At 38.5% G+C, this 17,042-nt stretch overlaps 2 protein-coding genes across 2 annotated transcripts in view; both read right to left on the reverse strand.

The window, feature by feature from the left end:
• Window positions 1-223: 223 nt before the first annotated feature.
• On the reverse strand, window positions 224-12,024 carry stam (signal transducing adaptor molecule (SH3 domain and ITAM motif) 1). The gene is made up of 14 exons (XM_026149914.1): window positions 11,650-12,024; window positions 8,811-8,895; window positions 8,571-8,646; window positions 8,280-8,375; window positions 8,008-8,154; window positions 7,242-7,332; window positions 6,771-6,966; window positions 6,348-6,442; window positions 5,529-5,617; window positions 5,267-5,354; window positions 5,057-5,111; window positions 4,779-4,932; window positions 4,418-4,539; window positions 224-3,934 (listed from the first exon to the last, which is right to left on the reverse strand). Exons 1-14 carry the CDS (start codon window positions 11,687-11,689, stop codon window positions 3,703-3,705), a joined length of 1,566 nt encoding a protein of 521 aa, XP_026005699.1. The 5' UTR covers window positions 11,690-12,024; the 3' UTR covers window positions 224-3,702.
• Window positions 12,025-13,470: 1,446 nt separating this feature from the next.
• Window positions 13,471-17,042, reverse strand: part of colec12 (collectin sub-family member 12) — a 32,636-nt gene continuing 29,064 nt past the window's right edge. The window contains exons 6-10 of the mRNA XM_026150540.1: window positions 16,457-17,017; window positions 15,531-15,673; window positions 15,293-15,402; window positions 15,065-15,207; window positions 13,471-14,423 (exon numbers count right to left, since the gene is read on the reverse strand). Of these exons, the coding sequence (XP_026006325.1) occupies window positions 14,404-14,423; window positions 15,065-15,207; window positions 15,293-15,402; window positions 15,531-15,673; window positions 16,457-17,017 (977 nt within the window). The 3' untranslated portion in view covers window positions 13,471-14,403. The remainder of the gene's footprint in view (window positions 14,424-15,064; window positions 15,208-15,292; window positions 15,403-15,530; window positions 15,674-16,456; window positions 17,018-17,042) is intronic.

Raw genomic sequence — 17,042 nt, forward strand, 5'->3', positions numbered from 1 at the left:
ATATATGAACACAATATCAAGCCAAGTGAAGTCATTAGTATTCTGTACATTTGGCCTGGTTTTATTGTGAATACCAATTAATAAGTATGGTTAAAAGAATACATACAAACAGCAGGGTACACCTTTAGACGGAACCTTTACAATAATGTTGCTTTAAAACTAAAAAAAAAAAATGGCAGCATCTCAGTCCTGTACAAAACAAAAAAAACCACATCAGGTTACAGTCCAACTCTGGGGGTGCAACAAGATGTGACATTTGGATGATACGTGACAATAAACTGGCTCCTATGGTCCCAGAACAGCTGCTACTTTGATATTTTTAACCCTCTTTGAACAAACAGATTAATTTTCCATTTCGCTCCTGATTTTAGTTGAAGGCAACAAAACAAAGAAACAAAAAATATTCCTCATCTTTCTAGCGCTCAATTAAGGAACTGGAGGTACAAAGCTTAAAACAAGTCGGTTTGTAATCTCACAGTGGTGTCGAGAAGTAGGAAGTTTGAAACATAGTACCTCCTGAAAACCTTAAAACGACACCAATTTGTTAGATCAACACACTAATTTCACCAGAAATTGAACAATTCTTAATAATTCCTTCATGTAACATCATTTGATGTCAAATACAACAGATAAATTAGTTTCCTTTTTTATAGTCCAGTCAGTTTTTGTAAACATGAACTCTTTCCCAAAGGCTTTGTCCGAGTAGAAGCAATATAAATTAGATAAATATGAAGAATAAGGTGAATACGGTAGGATATGAGGAGCAGACCTGTACATTTGATCTTGAATGACTTACATAGCGCTAACTGTTTAGCTTAGGGAGACTTTGGTAAAGAGCCGTTTACAAATCCTGACTCTGAATATTCAGAATCAGAGACACCTTCAGGTAGAATCTGTATTAGTGTTAACGGACAGGTTTGAAAAGCATGGAGGGGTTCAGTCAGCTTTTACATTATCATTTGAGCCTACAGTACATCAAGCATGTATCAAACACAGAGAGAAATGTCCATGTTCTTGTGTAAGCAATTAAATATACAACTAAGTTAGACAGAATATTACATATCCTGATCTATTCTCTGAATACATACATCCTTCACTGCTTCTCCATTTAAAATATCTTAACAATAATCAAAACATGAATTAAAACGTACTACAAAAAGAAAAAAAATAAGCATTTATTTTTCCAACACTAACTAAAGAAATGCTTTAAAGACACTGGGGAGACACTGGGGCTCTCCCACTTAGTAGCCAAGTCTGTGGTGCGGGTTTGCTAACACAGCCCCTGATGGGTACAAAGCAAAGCCATCAAAAAAGATGCGTAACCGCCCGATTTAAAAGGAAAACTCTGCAGTATGAATTAAGCAGTCAGTCTTGTTTCTTTGAGAGGAAAAAAAACAATGCAAAAAGAATAGAAATAAAGAAATATACCATTTTGTTTTCAGACACTTTTTCCCTGCAACCACTTTGTGCTCTTTGGCTCGACACCTTTCAACACATCTGGAAAATCCCGACTGCAGAGTTCGCCTTTAAGGCTGAGAGAAACAGCCGGAGCTGTGCTAGCATACAGCTCCACCCATGAGGTCATCATGTGGCTTCACTACTAGTTCAGTACAGTATATACAAGAGTTATGTGCATGCTTCAGTTCCTCTACTTTCTTTTCTCTCCAAAAACAAAGTGGCTTCAGTTTTCAGTACTTCTAAAATTTGACAACATATACAGAATGTAAGAGTATCCTGATGTTTTCAGCAGACCAAAAGTCCTTTAATTAAAAAAAAAGAAGAAGAAGAAGAAAAAAAGTTGACACCCCTTTCTGAGACATGATTAGAACTATAGTTTGTTTAAGTGGGTGAGAAAGCTGTGGGACACTGTCATTTTATTTCTATGTCAGTGTGTGAATGAAGGAAAATGATCACACACTACTACAGGATACGTGAACCAAGTAGTGCAGCTGTGTCTGTATGTGCATTCGCTGCTGTATGCCAGCCTGTAGTGTGCATCGTGTGTGTGCAGTCTCAGTGTGTGTACTGAGGGTGGTGTGAAGCTGTGTGTTTGTGTGTGTGTGCATATATTTCACACTTGATCAAATAGTAATTGCATTTTTTAAAATAGCTAGCTAGAAGTGGGAAACTGACATTTCTTCTTATTATTTTTAAGTTGTTGTGTAAGAACTATTAAATTTAATAATACAGGAAAAAAAACAAAACTAATGGCATATTCTGAAGTCAAGCTTCAGCATTAAATATTGGAAGAGAGAATCTAATATTTAAAGAGTATTTGTTTTGCTGAAAAACAACCCTTTTATGCATGCAAATTTAACTCCATATGTACTAAAAAACAACTTCTTAGCACCAAAGTTTTAGTTTTTCTTCTAGGAACTAATTGGAAAAAAATGTTTTGTAACTCAGTGTTGCCATAATTGTTCAATAGTCTGAAATAAATACAAAGCAATTAATGCCATAATGGTTTTGCATGTGACAAGAAAAAATTTGAATGCATGTATTGCTATCAAATCTAGATTTGAAGTGATTGGGCTTGAGAGATGGAAACTGAAAGCCGCTCCATACTTTTATATCTGTGACTCAGTGTAGTGTGAGCTCTTTAAATAAATCCCCATGATCACTTCTTTACTGGTAAGAGAAGCAGAACTGTGTATTTAAAGCTGGAGTGTGGGACCTTTGCATAAAAATGAATGTCTGCTATAGTCAAGGCTATTAGCACCTGATAAAACTCTCTAAACTTTGCAGTTTATTGAAGTTTGAAATGTGAAATGTGTGGCGAAATAGCCAGAGCTAAACTTTGGGAGCTATGCAGTTGGAGTTGGGCTAGACGTATGGCAGATAGAAACTGAATCCTTAGTAGATTTACGCTTCTAATTTCTTTGAATACTCTGGATGAAAAAAAGAAAAGAGTTCACCAGTCAGATGAGAGACTAAGATCTAAAAAAGAAAGATGCGATCTTTCTGGCTATCTGAATAGTTGTTTAAAAAGAAAAGAAAGTTTATCCAACTATTTCTTTTCCTAAAATACATTGTTCCCTTATTTTACTAGCACCTGGTAGGATGTAGTGTCTACTACCACCAGAAGATGATGGGAATGGGACTGCACCTAGAAACTGTTTGCAAGCCAAAAATCACATAACCAACAAAATCAAACAAAAACAGAAGAATAAAGACTCGCATCTAGTTGGCATCAGGCTTGTAGAGCGTTTCGTATTGTGAGATTTGATGCTTGTATAAACAAGAGAAACACGGAAAGCCAACAACAATGAACACTCTCCAACTCCTTCAAAAAATAAATGGAAGTCCAGTGTAAACTCCGCCATATAAAAGTAGTATGTCAAACGTCTGCTAGACATATGCGCAGTCATTTGACAGCAGCATGAATCTTCAAATAACAGGTTAATGCTTTCCAGTGAAAATCAAATAATATTTTTGTTTAATTACTCTGACTGCCAGAGGAAGGAAATTAAAGTTCTGCACTGCAGCTTTGACTGTATATCGGCTGAATACAACAGAAAACATGTCAATGTTAGTTTACTCTGTTTAAATTGTGTTTTAATCGATCTGGTGTCAACTTATGCAATAAAAACACATTTTCAACTATAACTATTTGATCAGGTCTGTTTTTTTGTGAGTGTGTGGTTGTGTCTGTATGTAAGAGTGCATATGTGCCTGTGAGGATATCAGTGAGCTCCGGTGGCCCTATAACAATGCTTTCTCTGAGAAGGGGGCCTGTGGGACATCTGTGGAGGGTGCTATGCTCACGCCAGAGGCAGCGCTGTAGTTTGCGGTCTGCGTCATGCCTGCGGGAGTTGTGCATGGTGCTGGGCCAGGGTTGCTGGCTGGATTCTGGTAGGACTGAACATCTGCTGGTGCCATGCCGCCTGGAGCTGCAGTGTACACAGGCGGCTGGCCCATGTACATATGAACGTCACTGTGAAAAGAATGATGGGGAAAAAGTGAATATTATACTACATCAGTTATTTTAACACTAGTAAGACCTCTGTCTGTTTAAGAACAGAACTGTTGTGGTGTGTAAGGAATTGCTCAATGGTGAGAAATTACTGCTTTCAATTCCAAGTACAGCAAATACTTTGATTTAAAATGTGGAAACCAAGATTCAATTTCAATGAGGAAAAACCAGAAGTTGTTCAGGTATTTAAGAAGGCTTCGTCTATAACGCTGGAACAAGTGAAAGTCTGGTTCTGCAGCTGAGTAACAGCCTCTGATACCAGCGGAAAATTTACCATATGTAAAAATAACTTAAAGAATAAGTGAAACGTGAATTTAATTAAGCATTTAAATGTATTTGCCATTTTTCATCTCACATAAAAGAGAGGAGAACAACAGCGGAAACTGATAATCTTAGTATTTGTACTGTGTGCTGTAGCAGGACCGTGGGTAACCTCAAACTCACCTGGGAACTGGTTGACCAGGAAGGGGAGTTCCAGGAGGAAGTTGCTCCATAGGAACGGTATAGCCTTGCACCCCAGCACTGCTCATGGCATATGAACCTGATGCAGGCTGACCAGGGTAGACCTGTGGTGACAAATATAAACATAAAGTAAATATTAATATTCAATCAGCTTTAAAGTCCTTGAAAAAATGACAACACCTAATGTTGTCTGTGTAGATTCTCAATCATTCAGGTTCATGGTAATCTATCTTTTCTTTCCAAGCGTCTTAGACTTCCCAGTGTTGGTACTTCCCTTTCAGAATGTAGCTGCTTCTCAAATTAAAAAAAAAAAAAAAAAAAAAGAAGTTTGTATTGACTTCACCTGTTGTGCGGCGCTGGCAGGCTGCTGCATGTAATACTGTTGGCTCTGCAGCTTGGCATACATGGCATAGACGGGATCTTCATTCATCAGCTTGGCATATAAAGACAGCGCTTCCATCACCTTCACGTTCAGCTCTGACAGTTCCGAGTGCTTCCTGGTGATACAAACAATCAGCAATCCATATCTTGTCAAACACCTTCTGCATGTTATTCGCTTCTGCTGAGCTTACAATGTTCTGAATTTCTATGAATAAAGCACGCCACATCAACACAATGTACCTGTCAATATCCTCCAACTTCTGATCAATGAGGGGCCCCATTTGATTGCAGGCACCTGATGAAAAAATTGTTTAAATCTCTTTCTTTGGCTGACAGAAATCCACCTTTTCCAAAATGCAGCATGTGTACAATGTTATTAAATAGTTTTCTTTCACTTTCATATATTCATATTTTGCATAAGAAATTAATAAATAAATGAATGAAAATTACCTTCAAGCTGTAATAATTCAACACTGTCAGACTGGTTGTCTGTTGGATCCGCACTTTGAATCATTTGCAGTAACTGGTCCATTTTGTCCTGAGAAGATGTGATAAGTATCGGATAGATGTGAGATCATTTCACAACTTAATCCAGAAGTAATAAAGTTTTTTATCTTATACTGGAAGAGATTTTTTTATTTACTGTAGAAACTTGTGACCTTAATAAATCTGAATGATCTGAGTAAGAAAGCGCACACAGCAGAGCACTCACCTCGTCTATGTACACTGGCTCCTGTTCGGGCTCTATGGTCTCTACCTGAATGTCCTCACTGAACTGTACTGTCTTTTTCTCCGTCTTCACTGTGGGTTTTCAAGTAGCCGTAGATGCAGCAGGAGAAAAACAACACAACAGTGGCAGTGGTCAGCAACGCAAACGTAAGAGATAAGAACAAACTAACTTGATCGCCTGTAATGCTCTGATAGAAGCATGCAGCACAGGAACAGATATCAGATAAAAATAGAAGTTACGAGCTGATAAAAGTTTTTCTTTAACTCGAATTACAAGAAACGGTGGCACACAGCATGAAGGCAGTAGAAGTGCAACAGCATGATGTACATACCCAGTATGCAAACCCACAGAATCAACAATATGACAAAGCCATACAATTAGCAAGCAATAACAACAAAGGTTATCTTAACCAACAAAAAGTGGATGTGATGAAAAAGCCAGAAAACTCCCAAGAATAAATTTTTAAGACTACACATTTCTGTGGAAACAATGAATTAGATAGAACAGAGCATCAAGATACCAACATATGAATATGAATGTTGCATTTCAGAGGGCTCTGTAATTATACCAGAAAAAGATTTGGTACATAAGAAAAGATTATCAGCAGGAGAAAGTGCTGATCACACACTGCTTGAACTCCTTCCCAGAAATTTAGGCAGTGTTATTTTTTCAGTACCTATTTTGTGTCTCTTACTGCACTCTGCTCTCTGGATATCACACTCCCAGATCTATAAAGCAATGCTGCTAATGGACTAAATGGGCTCCCAAAGAAACAGCAATGATTCAAGTGTGTGTACTCACTCATCTCAGGCTCTGCAGTGAGATCAGCAGTGACAAAGTTGGAGGGAAACAGCCCCACCCCCTGATATGTTTCCCCTTTCCACCAGTTTGGGTCACTGGGAGAAAGAAAACAAAAAGTCCATTCAATTATGAGAAAAATGTTGCCTTTAGTAACTGAATTTAATCCTTAATAATTTCATTGGCATTTTACAAAGTCATGTCCAGACCTCTTTAAAGCATGAATACATAGATGTGATGTTTAAAACATATTTTTCTTTTGAGTTCATGGATTCTGTGCTTTTCTAAAGAGCATTTCAAAAAGGCTTCAAAGAGAACAGCCATCCAAATAAGAACGTAGCATAGTCCCAGGAAATCTGCTCACTATTATATACTGAAAGTCCTGGTTTGTTGTGTGCTCTTGATTATATTTGTGTAAATGTTCACCTATCGTCCAGGATAGTGATGATTTCTCCCGACTTAAAGGTGAGCTCATTGTCCTCTGCAGCCTCAAAATCGTAGATGGCACGGACTTTTCTGCCGTCAGACTTGTGTGAGGAGAGCAGGGTGGAGGTGTTTGGGTAAAGACTCGACATTGAGGTCTGCGGTTGCTGACGCTGCTCCTTCAGAGACAACTCGATAGCTGCACACAAGAGAGATAATAAGATAATCACAAGAGTGTGATTGTGTGTTTGCCCTTGAAAACCTTGTGGAACATCTGCAATTCATTAATCCACAATAACAGGGGGAGTTTTGCAAAGCCAATAAACAACAGTTAAAATGTGTTTAATGAACATGCTTCTAATGCATTTCTATGTGTGTCTGAATATTAAAAAGAGTATTTATACAAGAGTCCTTTACAAAAACAAAATAAAAAAATGGTCCAGTGCTCTGATTATCTGATAGAGTCCTCTTTACCTTTGGCCAAATCCTCCTCTTCTTTTTTGTTTGTTGATGTGGAGGGATCCTTTGCCACTAAAGCTGGGCTTGCTTTTGCTTGCTCAGCAGCCTGTGAAGACAATAATCATGTGCTTCACATAAATAATGACTTACACTCATGACTCAAAAGAATAAAAGAACGTGGATGGATTTTGAGCAAACCAAGAGAGATACTAGCATTACAAATAGAATGAGCCAGAACTTAAAATTCTGATCTTAACCACTAGCGCTGCAATGATTCGTCGGCATAATTGATGACAGACTATAAAAACATGTCGACGTGGAATTTTAAAGGATTTCCCAGAAAACAAAGTTGAATGCAGACTGTCAAAGCAGAGCTTTTCCTTCCACAGCAGCACGACTGCAGTGCACCAGAATGTAAAACGTCAGCAATCTGGAGCTGTGACGTCAACTCTGAGTGGGTCAGTTTTAGAGAGTTAAGTTAGTGTGTCGCTTTGATACCTTGTTTATATTAATGTTTTGACAGTAATGTTTATGTTAGCTTACCTGTCGTAAGGTAAAGATGATGCTTGTTGAGCGAACATCATTTCAGTTTTGTTAGCTAATGAGTGAAATGCGATAGTAAACCATTAAACAGGAGTCGCTACACTGTCTGCTAGTTTTTGTTTTTCTCACATTAATATTAGCGTTTATTCTGAACAGTAAACATTTTCCAACTTACGTCAGGTACGTATCCACTGCAATTGTGGGGGTGGGGTATAAACCACCATACTCATATACCAACCTGGGAGCCCACAGCAGGGAACGTGACACCCTGTTCCCGTAAATTCTTGATCATTGCTGAGATCAGACTGAGCTGCGGATCATTGCGGAAGTCTTCCGCCCACTCCACCATCAGGGCCTTCAGCTTCTCGCAGACTTTGGGGTGGCCCTGGAGAACACGCATTAAAGCATTTTATGCCAACACGGATCAAAAGTGAACCTTTTTGAAGAAATCCCACATAGTTAATGTGGCTTATTTGGACAACACACAAGAAAGTGAAATTTACCACACACCTTGTTTAAGACATTACTGACTTCACTGGCAAACTCTCTGGAGCACACCTCCAAGTGGAAAATTTTCCCACAGTTTGAGACACAGGCACCGAGAAGCTGCGAAGACAAAGTGTACATCCTCTTCATGAACCTCATGAAGTAAGTAAACACCTGAAATACTTTTGACATACGTAATTTATCACTTATAAAAGAGTAAATGTGGTTACTTTATTAGCTTATAGCTTAGTGTCATTTAAGAAATAAGTTATCAAACATAAACAAAACATGGCTGTTTGTTAAGAGTCTGCTTACAGTCAGTGCCTGCATGGCTACGTGAGGGTCCTTGTGGTTCACTCTTCTCATTATAGAGCGGAGGCATTCTTTGGGCCTGGAACAGAACAGCACAACTCAAAGGTTTGAGAAGGTTAAGCTATATTAAGCTCTTCTTTTAAACTTCTTTAGACTTCCTTGAATATATATTCTAATGATCCAAAACTCAAAAATATAAAAGAAATGTGTTGGTATGCCTCAGAATGAGGAAAGTTAACTGACCCAGTGCGTGACTGCCCTATCTTGTCACATATGTCCAGAATGAGGCCCCAGTCCTCAGCAGTGTTCATCTCACTGGTTGCTTTCTCTGCAGGAAAGAAGAACACCAACCGGCGTGAGAAGAAGTCTTTACAGCAAAAGCATATTTTTTTTGCATGACTGTATTTAGAGATGGGAAAGAAGAGACATGGGAATTCTGTAGAGGAGTAATAAAGCTACTGTAATCCTACAAAAAAAAAAAAAGAATCACTGTTGTAAACGGTCCGTGAGAATCCTCTTTTCATGATCATGTTTGGTATTGAGAAATCAAAACAACAAGATTACTATGTTCCTCTACACATAAGCATAAACATGATGAGATACAAAGGGCTGACAATATATGAGAAGTGCCCCATCAACACTACCGCACTACAGTGAACACAATCTAACAGCTCATGATCTGCGAAGACTTCACCTGAAGTTTATCTAAGGATCAGTGCATTTCAATCAGCAGTGGGTTCTATTTGCCACTTAAGAATTGTGTTTTTGGGGTTTTCCTTCCAAATGAAATGGTTAGTCTTGCATCTACTCTGTGTGTTTGACTCCTCTGGTCTTGGAAGCAGCTTCATGTTTTACCAAGTACCACTTGTGCAATTTTGAGCAGATAAGGTGTTTAACAAGAACATTTTAGATTTAGATTAAACAGATGTTAAAATGCTTTGTCAGACAACATTTTAACATCTTCTTGAATGTTGTGCCAATAATATTTAGCCAATAATAAACATCAGCCAGTGGCATCACATAGCAATCAACAGCGCTGATTTTTCAGGGTTGCAGTTGGGCTGGAGTCTATCCCAGCTGTCATAGAGCAAGAGTCTAAGTTAGCCCTGGACAGGGTCCCAGTCTATTACAGAGCTATTTAAGTGTATTCCAAGTATAAACATAGGAATAGAAATAAGATGTGTAAATAGCTGACATTGCTTTCTAACATGAGTCATCAGTTGCTGTTACTGGGAAGTAGAAGTAATAATTGGGAAGTAATAAGTACATTAAAAAGTTTTTTTTTTTTTGCTTCTTTTGCTCTTGACAAAAGAAGCATTAGAAAAATATGTCTATATACCCTAAACAAGATTGGAAGTATTAGAGAGGGACAGAAAGCCAAAATTCATTATCCTTGTTATGTGGCACCCAGTTTTATCTACCTGCCACACCTGACTGTGTTCAAACCATAAAGAACCTCTTTGAATGTTTGGAAGATCTGGAATCACAGATGTAAAAAACAAAAACAAACCCTTAAACTAAAGAAAGAAACTAAGAAAAACTGAAGTTATTTTATTCAGACCCCCAAGCTACACAACCATCCTCAGTGAGGCAGTTAGTCCTTTAACCAGACAATCTTTGTGTTTTTATGAGACATTCCGTGAATTTTAGCAATCAAAGGAATGTTGTGAAGGAGAGCTTTTACCAAGTGAAAACCACTGCTAGAGCCAGTTCTGTTATCCAAGCCTTTACCAAATCTCACCTGGTCTAATGCAATTCTCTGTATATAGGATTGCCCAATTCCACGCTTTCCAGTTGGTTCAAAACGCAGCTGATTGACTCTTGTACAAAGAAAAGATAGCTCATCGCTCCTGTTTTAGTTGAACTGCATTGGCTGTCTGTGAAGTTTCCAATAAATGAGTTTCACAACAGATATTTTTTTTGTCTGTAGGTCACCAACTCATTATCCCAACAACTTCTCTCAGTGCCCCTTACTTGACTGAAAGCTAAAGGCAACCAGGCAAGTGTGGTTACTGCCACTGGCTCTGGAATAATCTGCTTCCCCAAATAAGAATCTGATCAACAGCTGATGATTTAAATCAGCTCTAAAGATTTATTTACACTTGCTTTAATTAAGTCTGAGGTCCCTCATGGTTTGATCACACTCACTGCAAATGTCTTTTTTCCACCCGTTTTAGTTGACTAGTAATGTTTTTTATTCTTATTTCTGACGTTTTTTTCCACTTATTATTTTTCATTATGTTGACTGACTATGTGAGCCTGTAAAGCACTTTGGCTGCTGTCATGTCATACAAAACAGTATAGTGAAGTAACAGATGCTCACAACAGTAGTAAAAGCCAGGAACAGAAGAGCACGATCAGTTAAAGGCTGGTTTGTTTTATCAAAACAGCATTTACTGCTGGGTTTGGGCTTGAGGCTGTGTATGGGGCTGTGCAAGTGAACGGTGTTGTGTATTTTTCATCTATATGAAAACTACACGCTCTACATGAAAATTAGGTGGCTAACCACTCGACAAAGATCAAAGAGACGACAGGAAATACAGTGATACTCTGTGGTTTCCCATAGCTCCGCATCCTCTTTCACTTCCACTCACTGTGAGAGGTCAAGCACATAATTGTGGTTAGTTAACAGAAGATGGGATACATAAAGGTAGCCAGTGATATGGCTTGCTAACTCAATTCAGTGATCCGATGACAAGCCTGTGTCTCCGCCTTCATTAAGAGTTGGCCTGACTTAAATAATACACGTAATACATCTCGAGAATAACATCACCAGTTTAGGATGCTTTCGCCAAACGGTCACTTGCTGTTTGCTAGCTAAATATACACATAGGATAGGGGAGCAAGCTAGCCATCTATGCTCCTCAAAAACAAGCAAAACAGACATCAAAATTAATATCATGGGCTTCAGGTTGTCAGTTTACACAACCTACAGTATGTACCAAACGTTACCCATATACCAATAATATATATCCAGTGGCTAAGTGAAATGTTGCCCACAGCTGGAGAACACAAACAAAGCTGTTTGGTCACAGCTACTTAGCTAGCCTGCTAATAACAGCCTCCAGTTGTGATTACTCACCAACATCTTGGTCAAAGGGGTTAGTCGTGAAGAGAGGCATCGCTTGGTGTATAGACGACAACAGATTTCGCCTTTCCCAGATATTTTCTTTCCCTCTTTTTTCTTATTTCATACAATACAAATGCATAGTAACGACAACCTAATGGGTATCAAAGGCAGCTAACTGATTCTTTTCACACAGTCACTCCTTCGCCAGACGGCAACAAGCAGGGCATTCTGGGTAATCGAAGGAGCCCTCACTGTATTTAATAAACGGTTATAAGCTTCTACAGTTTAACACTCCCTGTCGGACTACTGTTCATCCCTGTGTGCTGTCTGCAAACTAGAGAGAATGAATCATAAGTCACCAATTGTCCTTGGCATAGAAAAAAATAACATGTCATCGTCAGGTGATGTCGATCACGTGACAAAATGTGACTGTGAGGCTGCAGCGCGTGAAAATGAGTAACACATAAAGACTTTAATCTTGTAGTTAAGAGGATTTGTGTGGCGTAAGTGAAGCAATAAATGAGTAATTACTAATTTAAGTAATTAACAGTGGTCTAAACTAAACTACATTAACCAATATGTAATTCTAGCACAGATGACATTAACTGCTTGATGTCTACAAACCTTTTAAAATTGAACAGAGACAAGAAAGAAATATTTGAGATATTTATCCAGTTATATTATTGGATATATTACCAGTTTAAAGCAGCGGCATCCAGAATCCCTACACAGAAACAGAAACTTTATCAAATTACCCCAATATTGAAGTCTTCACTGGGTCCTGGTTCCACCCAGGATTACGTTTAAAATCTCTGTTAGTTCATACAACTCTCAGTGGTTTGCTCTTCAAGTACATCTCTGACTTGCTCAGTAAGACCAAGTGGGCCTCTCTAGAGAGGTGCAAATCTTTTAACTATTCCCTGAGTTGGACCTAAATGCGCTGAGGGTGCTTTGCATCACTGTTGTCTTGTCCTTTGGACCAAGATGCCTAAAGTCAAGACACAACTGTGTCTATGTTAAAGTTCTGTTTAGTTGATAATTAGTTGTTAATTGCTTTAGGACATTACCGAGATACAGTTTAAAAATGTTTTTATAATGTATGGAAAGCACACTGAGTTTAATTAAAAGTGTATATATGTGTATATATATATGTATATATATATATAAATAAAACTGGCACCAATATTAGCATATATATAATTCAAGTATATTTTTGAAAAAATTATACATTTTAAGAATTTTGTTAGTGCTTAGAACAAGTATATAATCTTAAAAAAGGTATTATTGTCAGTATTTATTATTTTATGCATTTTTCACTTTTTAGACAAAGCATACATATCAAAAAACAAACAAACAAACAAACAAACCCCAAAACATACAAATCTACTTTAGTACATCTGAAATTTTCTATCTGAATATAGACTGAATATTACATTATATAAATCCATTATTTAGTCAATGTGTTGTAATTGTCAATTTATAATATTAGCATGTTATTATTATATTATTAATACAATAGTATGTAGGTTTAGGCAGCATCAGTGATGTTCACACACTCTGTCTAGAGTGTGTGAAATATGTAAGTTTAGCTGTAGTTTAGATTTTTTGTAATATTTTGCTACTTTTTCTCAAAGTACTGATGCTATACTGTTATACACTCGTTTTATTGAAGACAAAATAAAAATGCAAATAAGACATAAATAGCAGATTAGCAGTAATATTTGAAATTTAAAGTCTCTATTTTCCTTCAGTTTTTATGTGTAAACACTTGGCATTTCATGCTAACCAGTCTGCACACATTTACTGAAATATTTTATGGACAACAGTCAGTGATTCCACACAAATTTTTTCCCCATTTTATTGTGTTAAGCATTCTGACCCGATCCATCGGAATGTGGTGATTGAATGAACTCACAGATGAACCTTAAACTGGATTAAACATTGCTATTCAGTCCATAAGATCAACAAAAAAAATTGATTATACAAATTATAATGTTTCGCATATTGCATTTGGCATAATGAAGAAATCATCTGATAATGGATACATTACAAACCATGTGCATATGGATCATGTATATATCAGATTAAGATAATACTGGCAGGTCAAAGTCCAAGAAATACAGTCCTTTGTAAGGCAGCAACACTGCTCACATCAGCAATCAATTCTCCCCCAACCTCCAAAAAAGCACTGAAAAAATTTACTCTACTTTTCTTTCTTTTTGTTAGGTTACAGGTATTTATTGGGCAATGATGACAAGTGGTTGCTCACCATGTTTGTGGGAACTTGCTTGTAAACAAATGATAATTCTATGATTCTGTGGAGTATTTTATCGGATACAAAGATTTGAAGTATACTCTGACAGTTTAAATGTGTAAAGACTGAGTAACTGAACAAATCAAACAATATCAAATTCAGTTCCAACCAACTAATTGTCATTTGTAAAATATTATTTACAGATACACATGTACAACTGTGGCTGCATCAGCCTAAATAAATGAAGATGCTCATATTTTTTCAGTACAAAATCTAAATTAATACAACAGTGGAATGGCTCTGTGTTTGCTCTGCCTTTTGCACGGTATTATGTTGTAAAGTGCCTTTAAAGACAAATAAAAGTCTAAGTGTCAGTGATGCTCCACTGGGCTGGCTTTATCAGAGTCTTCTAGTCACGTAGCGCTCCTCCGCATGGCCCTCGTTATAGTGACCTCTTCAACCTCTTCACCTTTCTCCTGAAAGGAGACTGATCACTACTTCTTAGATGGATGCTATAAAACTGGAACTTTCACTGTAAAGAGAACAAAAAAAATACAACACATTTTGTATCTGTATCTCTGTGTGTGCGCCCAAGATGTTGCATTTAAAGTTATAGCTCTCACAGTGACAATTTGAGGCTTTATTGTATGAAAAAGCAGCTATTAATGATGACTAAGCTCCACTTAGCAGGGGATGTTCACTGTTACAGTGCATCCGGACAGCATTCACAGTGCTTTACTTGTTCCACATTTTGTTACAGCCTTATTACAAAATTCCAAAATAGATTAAATTCTTTCTTTGTGTGTGTATATGTCTCTGTGTGTATATCTATATAACTACAAAATAAACTAGACTGTTTATTTTTCTTTTGAAAAACTTAATAAAATATATTAAGGTGATCTTGAATGAGTCCAATTTGAACAGGGGATCATAATTACTGGATCTGTTTAGATAAACAAAACTGCATCAGTCTACAAAAGAACAGCGTAAATGAATGTAGTATAATTTTTTAAGACATTACACATTTGTGACACATTTTAAAAATATACATTTGGAGTTGAATAAACAAACTTGGTCGTCATATGGGCTTTGTTTCCAAAAACACAAATTAAGCAACTATGGAAATACACACAAATAGGAAATTTAAAAGTCCAATATGAAGAAGGTACTAACTGTCAAAGGCATGTTCACAGATGAAACCAATGCGGTCAGTGCAGTAAAAGTCATTCCAGTTGGCCTCATGGATAAGGCCAGCACAGTCCTCGCCGTCTTCGTGACCATGCTTCCAGTTATCAGGTTGGCCAGGCTTCCACTTCCTAAAAACAACCACAAAGACACTTGGTTACACTTTGTTAAAATTGTCCTGTACAGTTAAAATACATACACAAATTTGCAACTCACGTGAAAACTGGTATGGTTCCATCTACCCACTTCCAGACATTTTCCTCCTCTCTGTCACTCAGTCCAAGCCAGAAATATCCTTTTCCTGTGATGGATTTTTTTACAAATTGCTAGAGGTAGAATAGAAAAGAAGATGTAACAAGAAAAAATGTTTATAATAATGTTTTATGTCAATTTGTGCAATTGTTTAAAATTAGCAATAGCTTTATATGGAATATATGGATGTAATTTAATTTACCTGTTCTTCACTGTTATTGATAATGAGCATATGAGCTGAACGATTAGTACAAAACTGGTTGGCGTCATCAAAGTTGAGCCTCTGTGAACCAGAAGAAAAGTAATAGCAGCTGTCTCCAAAGTTTCTGAATTCACGTGGACAACCTGGAAGAATGAATTACCACATACATGTTATCCAACAAAACAAAATCACTAGAGATGCTAGTTAGATGGTACAAGGTATCAACATTTACAAAAATGTCCTGGTCTAATTTATCTAATCACTTGATTCTATCCATCCATCCATTCGCTTCCGCTTATCCTTTTCAGGGTCGCGGGGGGTGCTGGAGCCTATCCCAGCTACCATAGGGCGAGAGGCGGGGTACACCCTGGACAGGTCGCCAGTGTGTCGCAGGGCCAACACACAGGGACAGACAACCATTCGCGCTCACATTCACACCAAAAAACAGGGCAATTTAGATTTTTCAGTTAACCTATCCCCACAAAGTGCATGTCTTTAGACTGGGGGAGGAAGCCGGAGTACCCGGGGAGAACCCACGCAAACCCGGGGAGAACATGCAAACTCCACACAGAAAGGCTGGAGTGATGCTCAGGCTGGAGTGAACTCAGGACCTTCTTGCTGTGAGGCAACAGTGCTAACCACTGTGCCACCGTGCAAGATTCTATCTTATTTTATTTATTTAGCACCAAATCACAACAACAGTCACCTTAAGGCACTTTATATTGTAAGATAAAGGCCCTACAATACCCTAATACAGAGAAAACCACAACAAATAGACAACCTCCATCAATAAGCACTTGGTGACAGAGGGAAGGAAAAACACCCTTCTAATAGGAAGAAACCTCGAGCAGAAGCAGGCTCAGAGAGGGGCAGCCAACTGCCGTGAACGGTTGGGTTTGATGAGAGTGAGACAGGACAAAACTCACCAGGCTTTGGACTTGTGGCAACAGGAGGCTGGACCGACACAGAGCCCTGTGGTTCCTGTACTTGTTTAGAAGGTTGAGATGGTTTGGGAGGTTGAGTGACTGGACGGGGCTGAGTGGGCTGAGGTGGCTTTACAAATATGGGAGTTCCAGGAAGTCCTGGGAGACCGGGAGGACCTGGAGGGCCCATGGGTCCAATAGGCCCACGGGGTCCTTCCATACCTGAAGGTCCTGCTGCTCCTCTGGGCCCTTGTGGCCCGGGCGGTCCTGGCATTCCAGAAGGTCCATCCGTCCCAGGAGGCCCTGGAACCCCAGGGTCACCTTTCTCACCAGGGTTTCCAGGTCGACCACTAGGCCCTCTTGATCCTTTAGGTCCTACAAGACCTCGAGCCCCAACTGAACCTTTTGGACCTGCTGCGCCTGGTGGTCCGGCTGCACCTTGTTCTCCTTTAGGTCCGACCAATCCTGGCATTCCTTTGTCTCCTTTATCACCCTTTTGTCCCGTTTGGCCCATTGGCCCCTGAGGACCCCTATCACCTCTGGGCCCTCTTGGACCTGGTGGGCCTGAAATACGAGCAGATAAGTGAAC

This window comes from Astatotilapia calliptera, chromosome 18, assembly GCF_900246225.1.
Source record: "Astatotilapia calliptera chromosome 18, fAstCal1.2, whole genome shotgun sequence".
Taxonomy (NCBI): Eukaryota; Metazoa; Chordata; class Actinopteri; order Cichliformes; family Cichlidae; genus Astatotilapia; species Astatotilapia calliptera.

Coding starts and splice junctions, on each gene's coding strand:
- stam (XM_026149914.1), bottom strand. CDS start 11,689: ATGCCTCTCTTCACGACTAACCCCTTTGACCAAGATGTTG. Junction 8,896..11,649: donor CCCCTTTGACCAAGATGTTG/GTGAGTAATCAC, acceptor TCTTTCCTGCAG/AGAAAGCAACCAGTGAGATG. Junction 4,933..5,056: donor AAGTTGGAGGATATTGACAG/GTACATTGTGTT, acceptor TTGTATCACCAG/GAAGCACTCGGAACTGTCAG.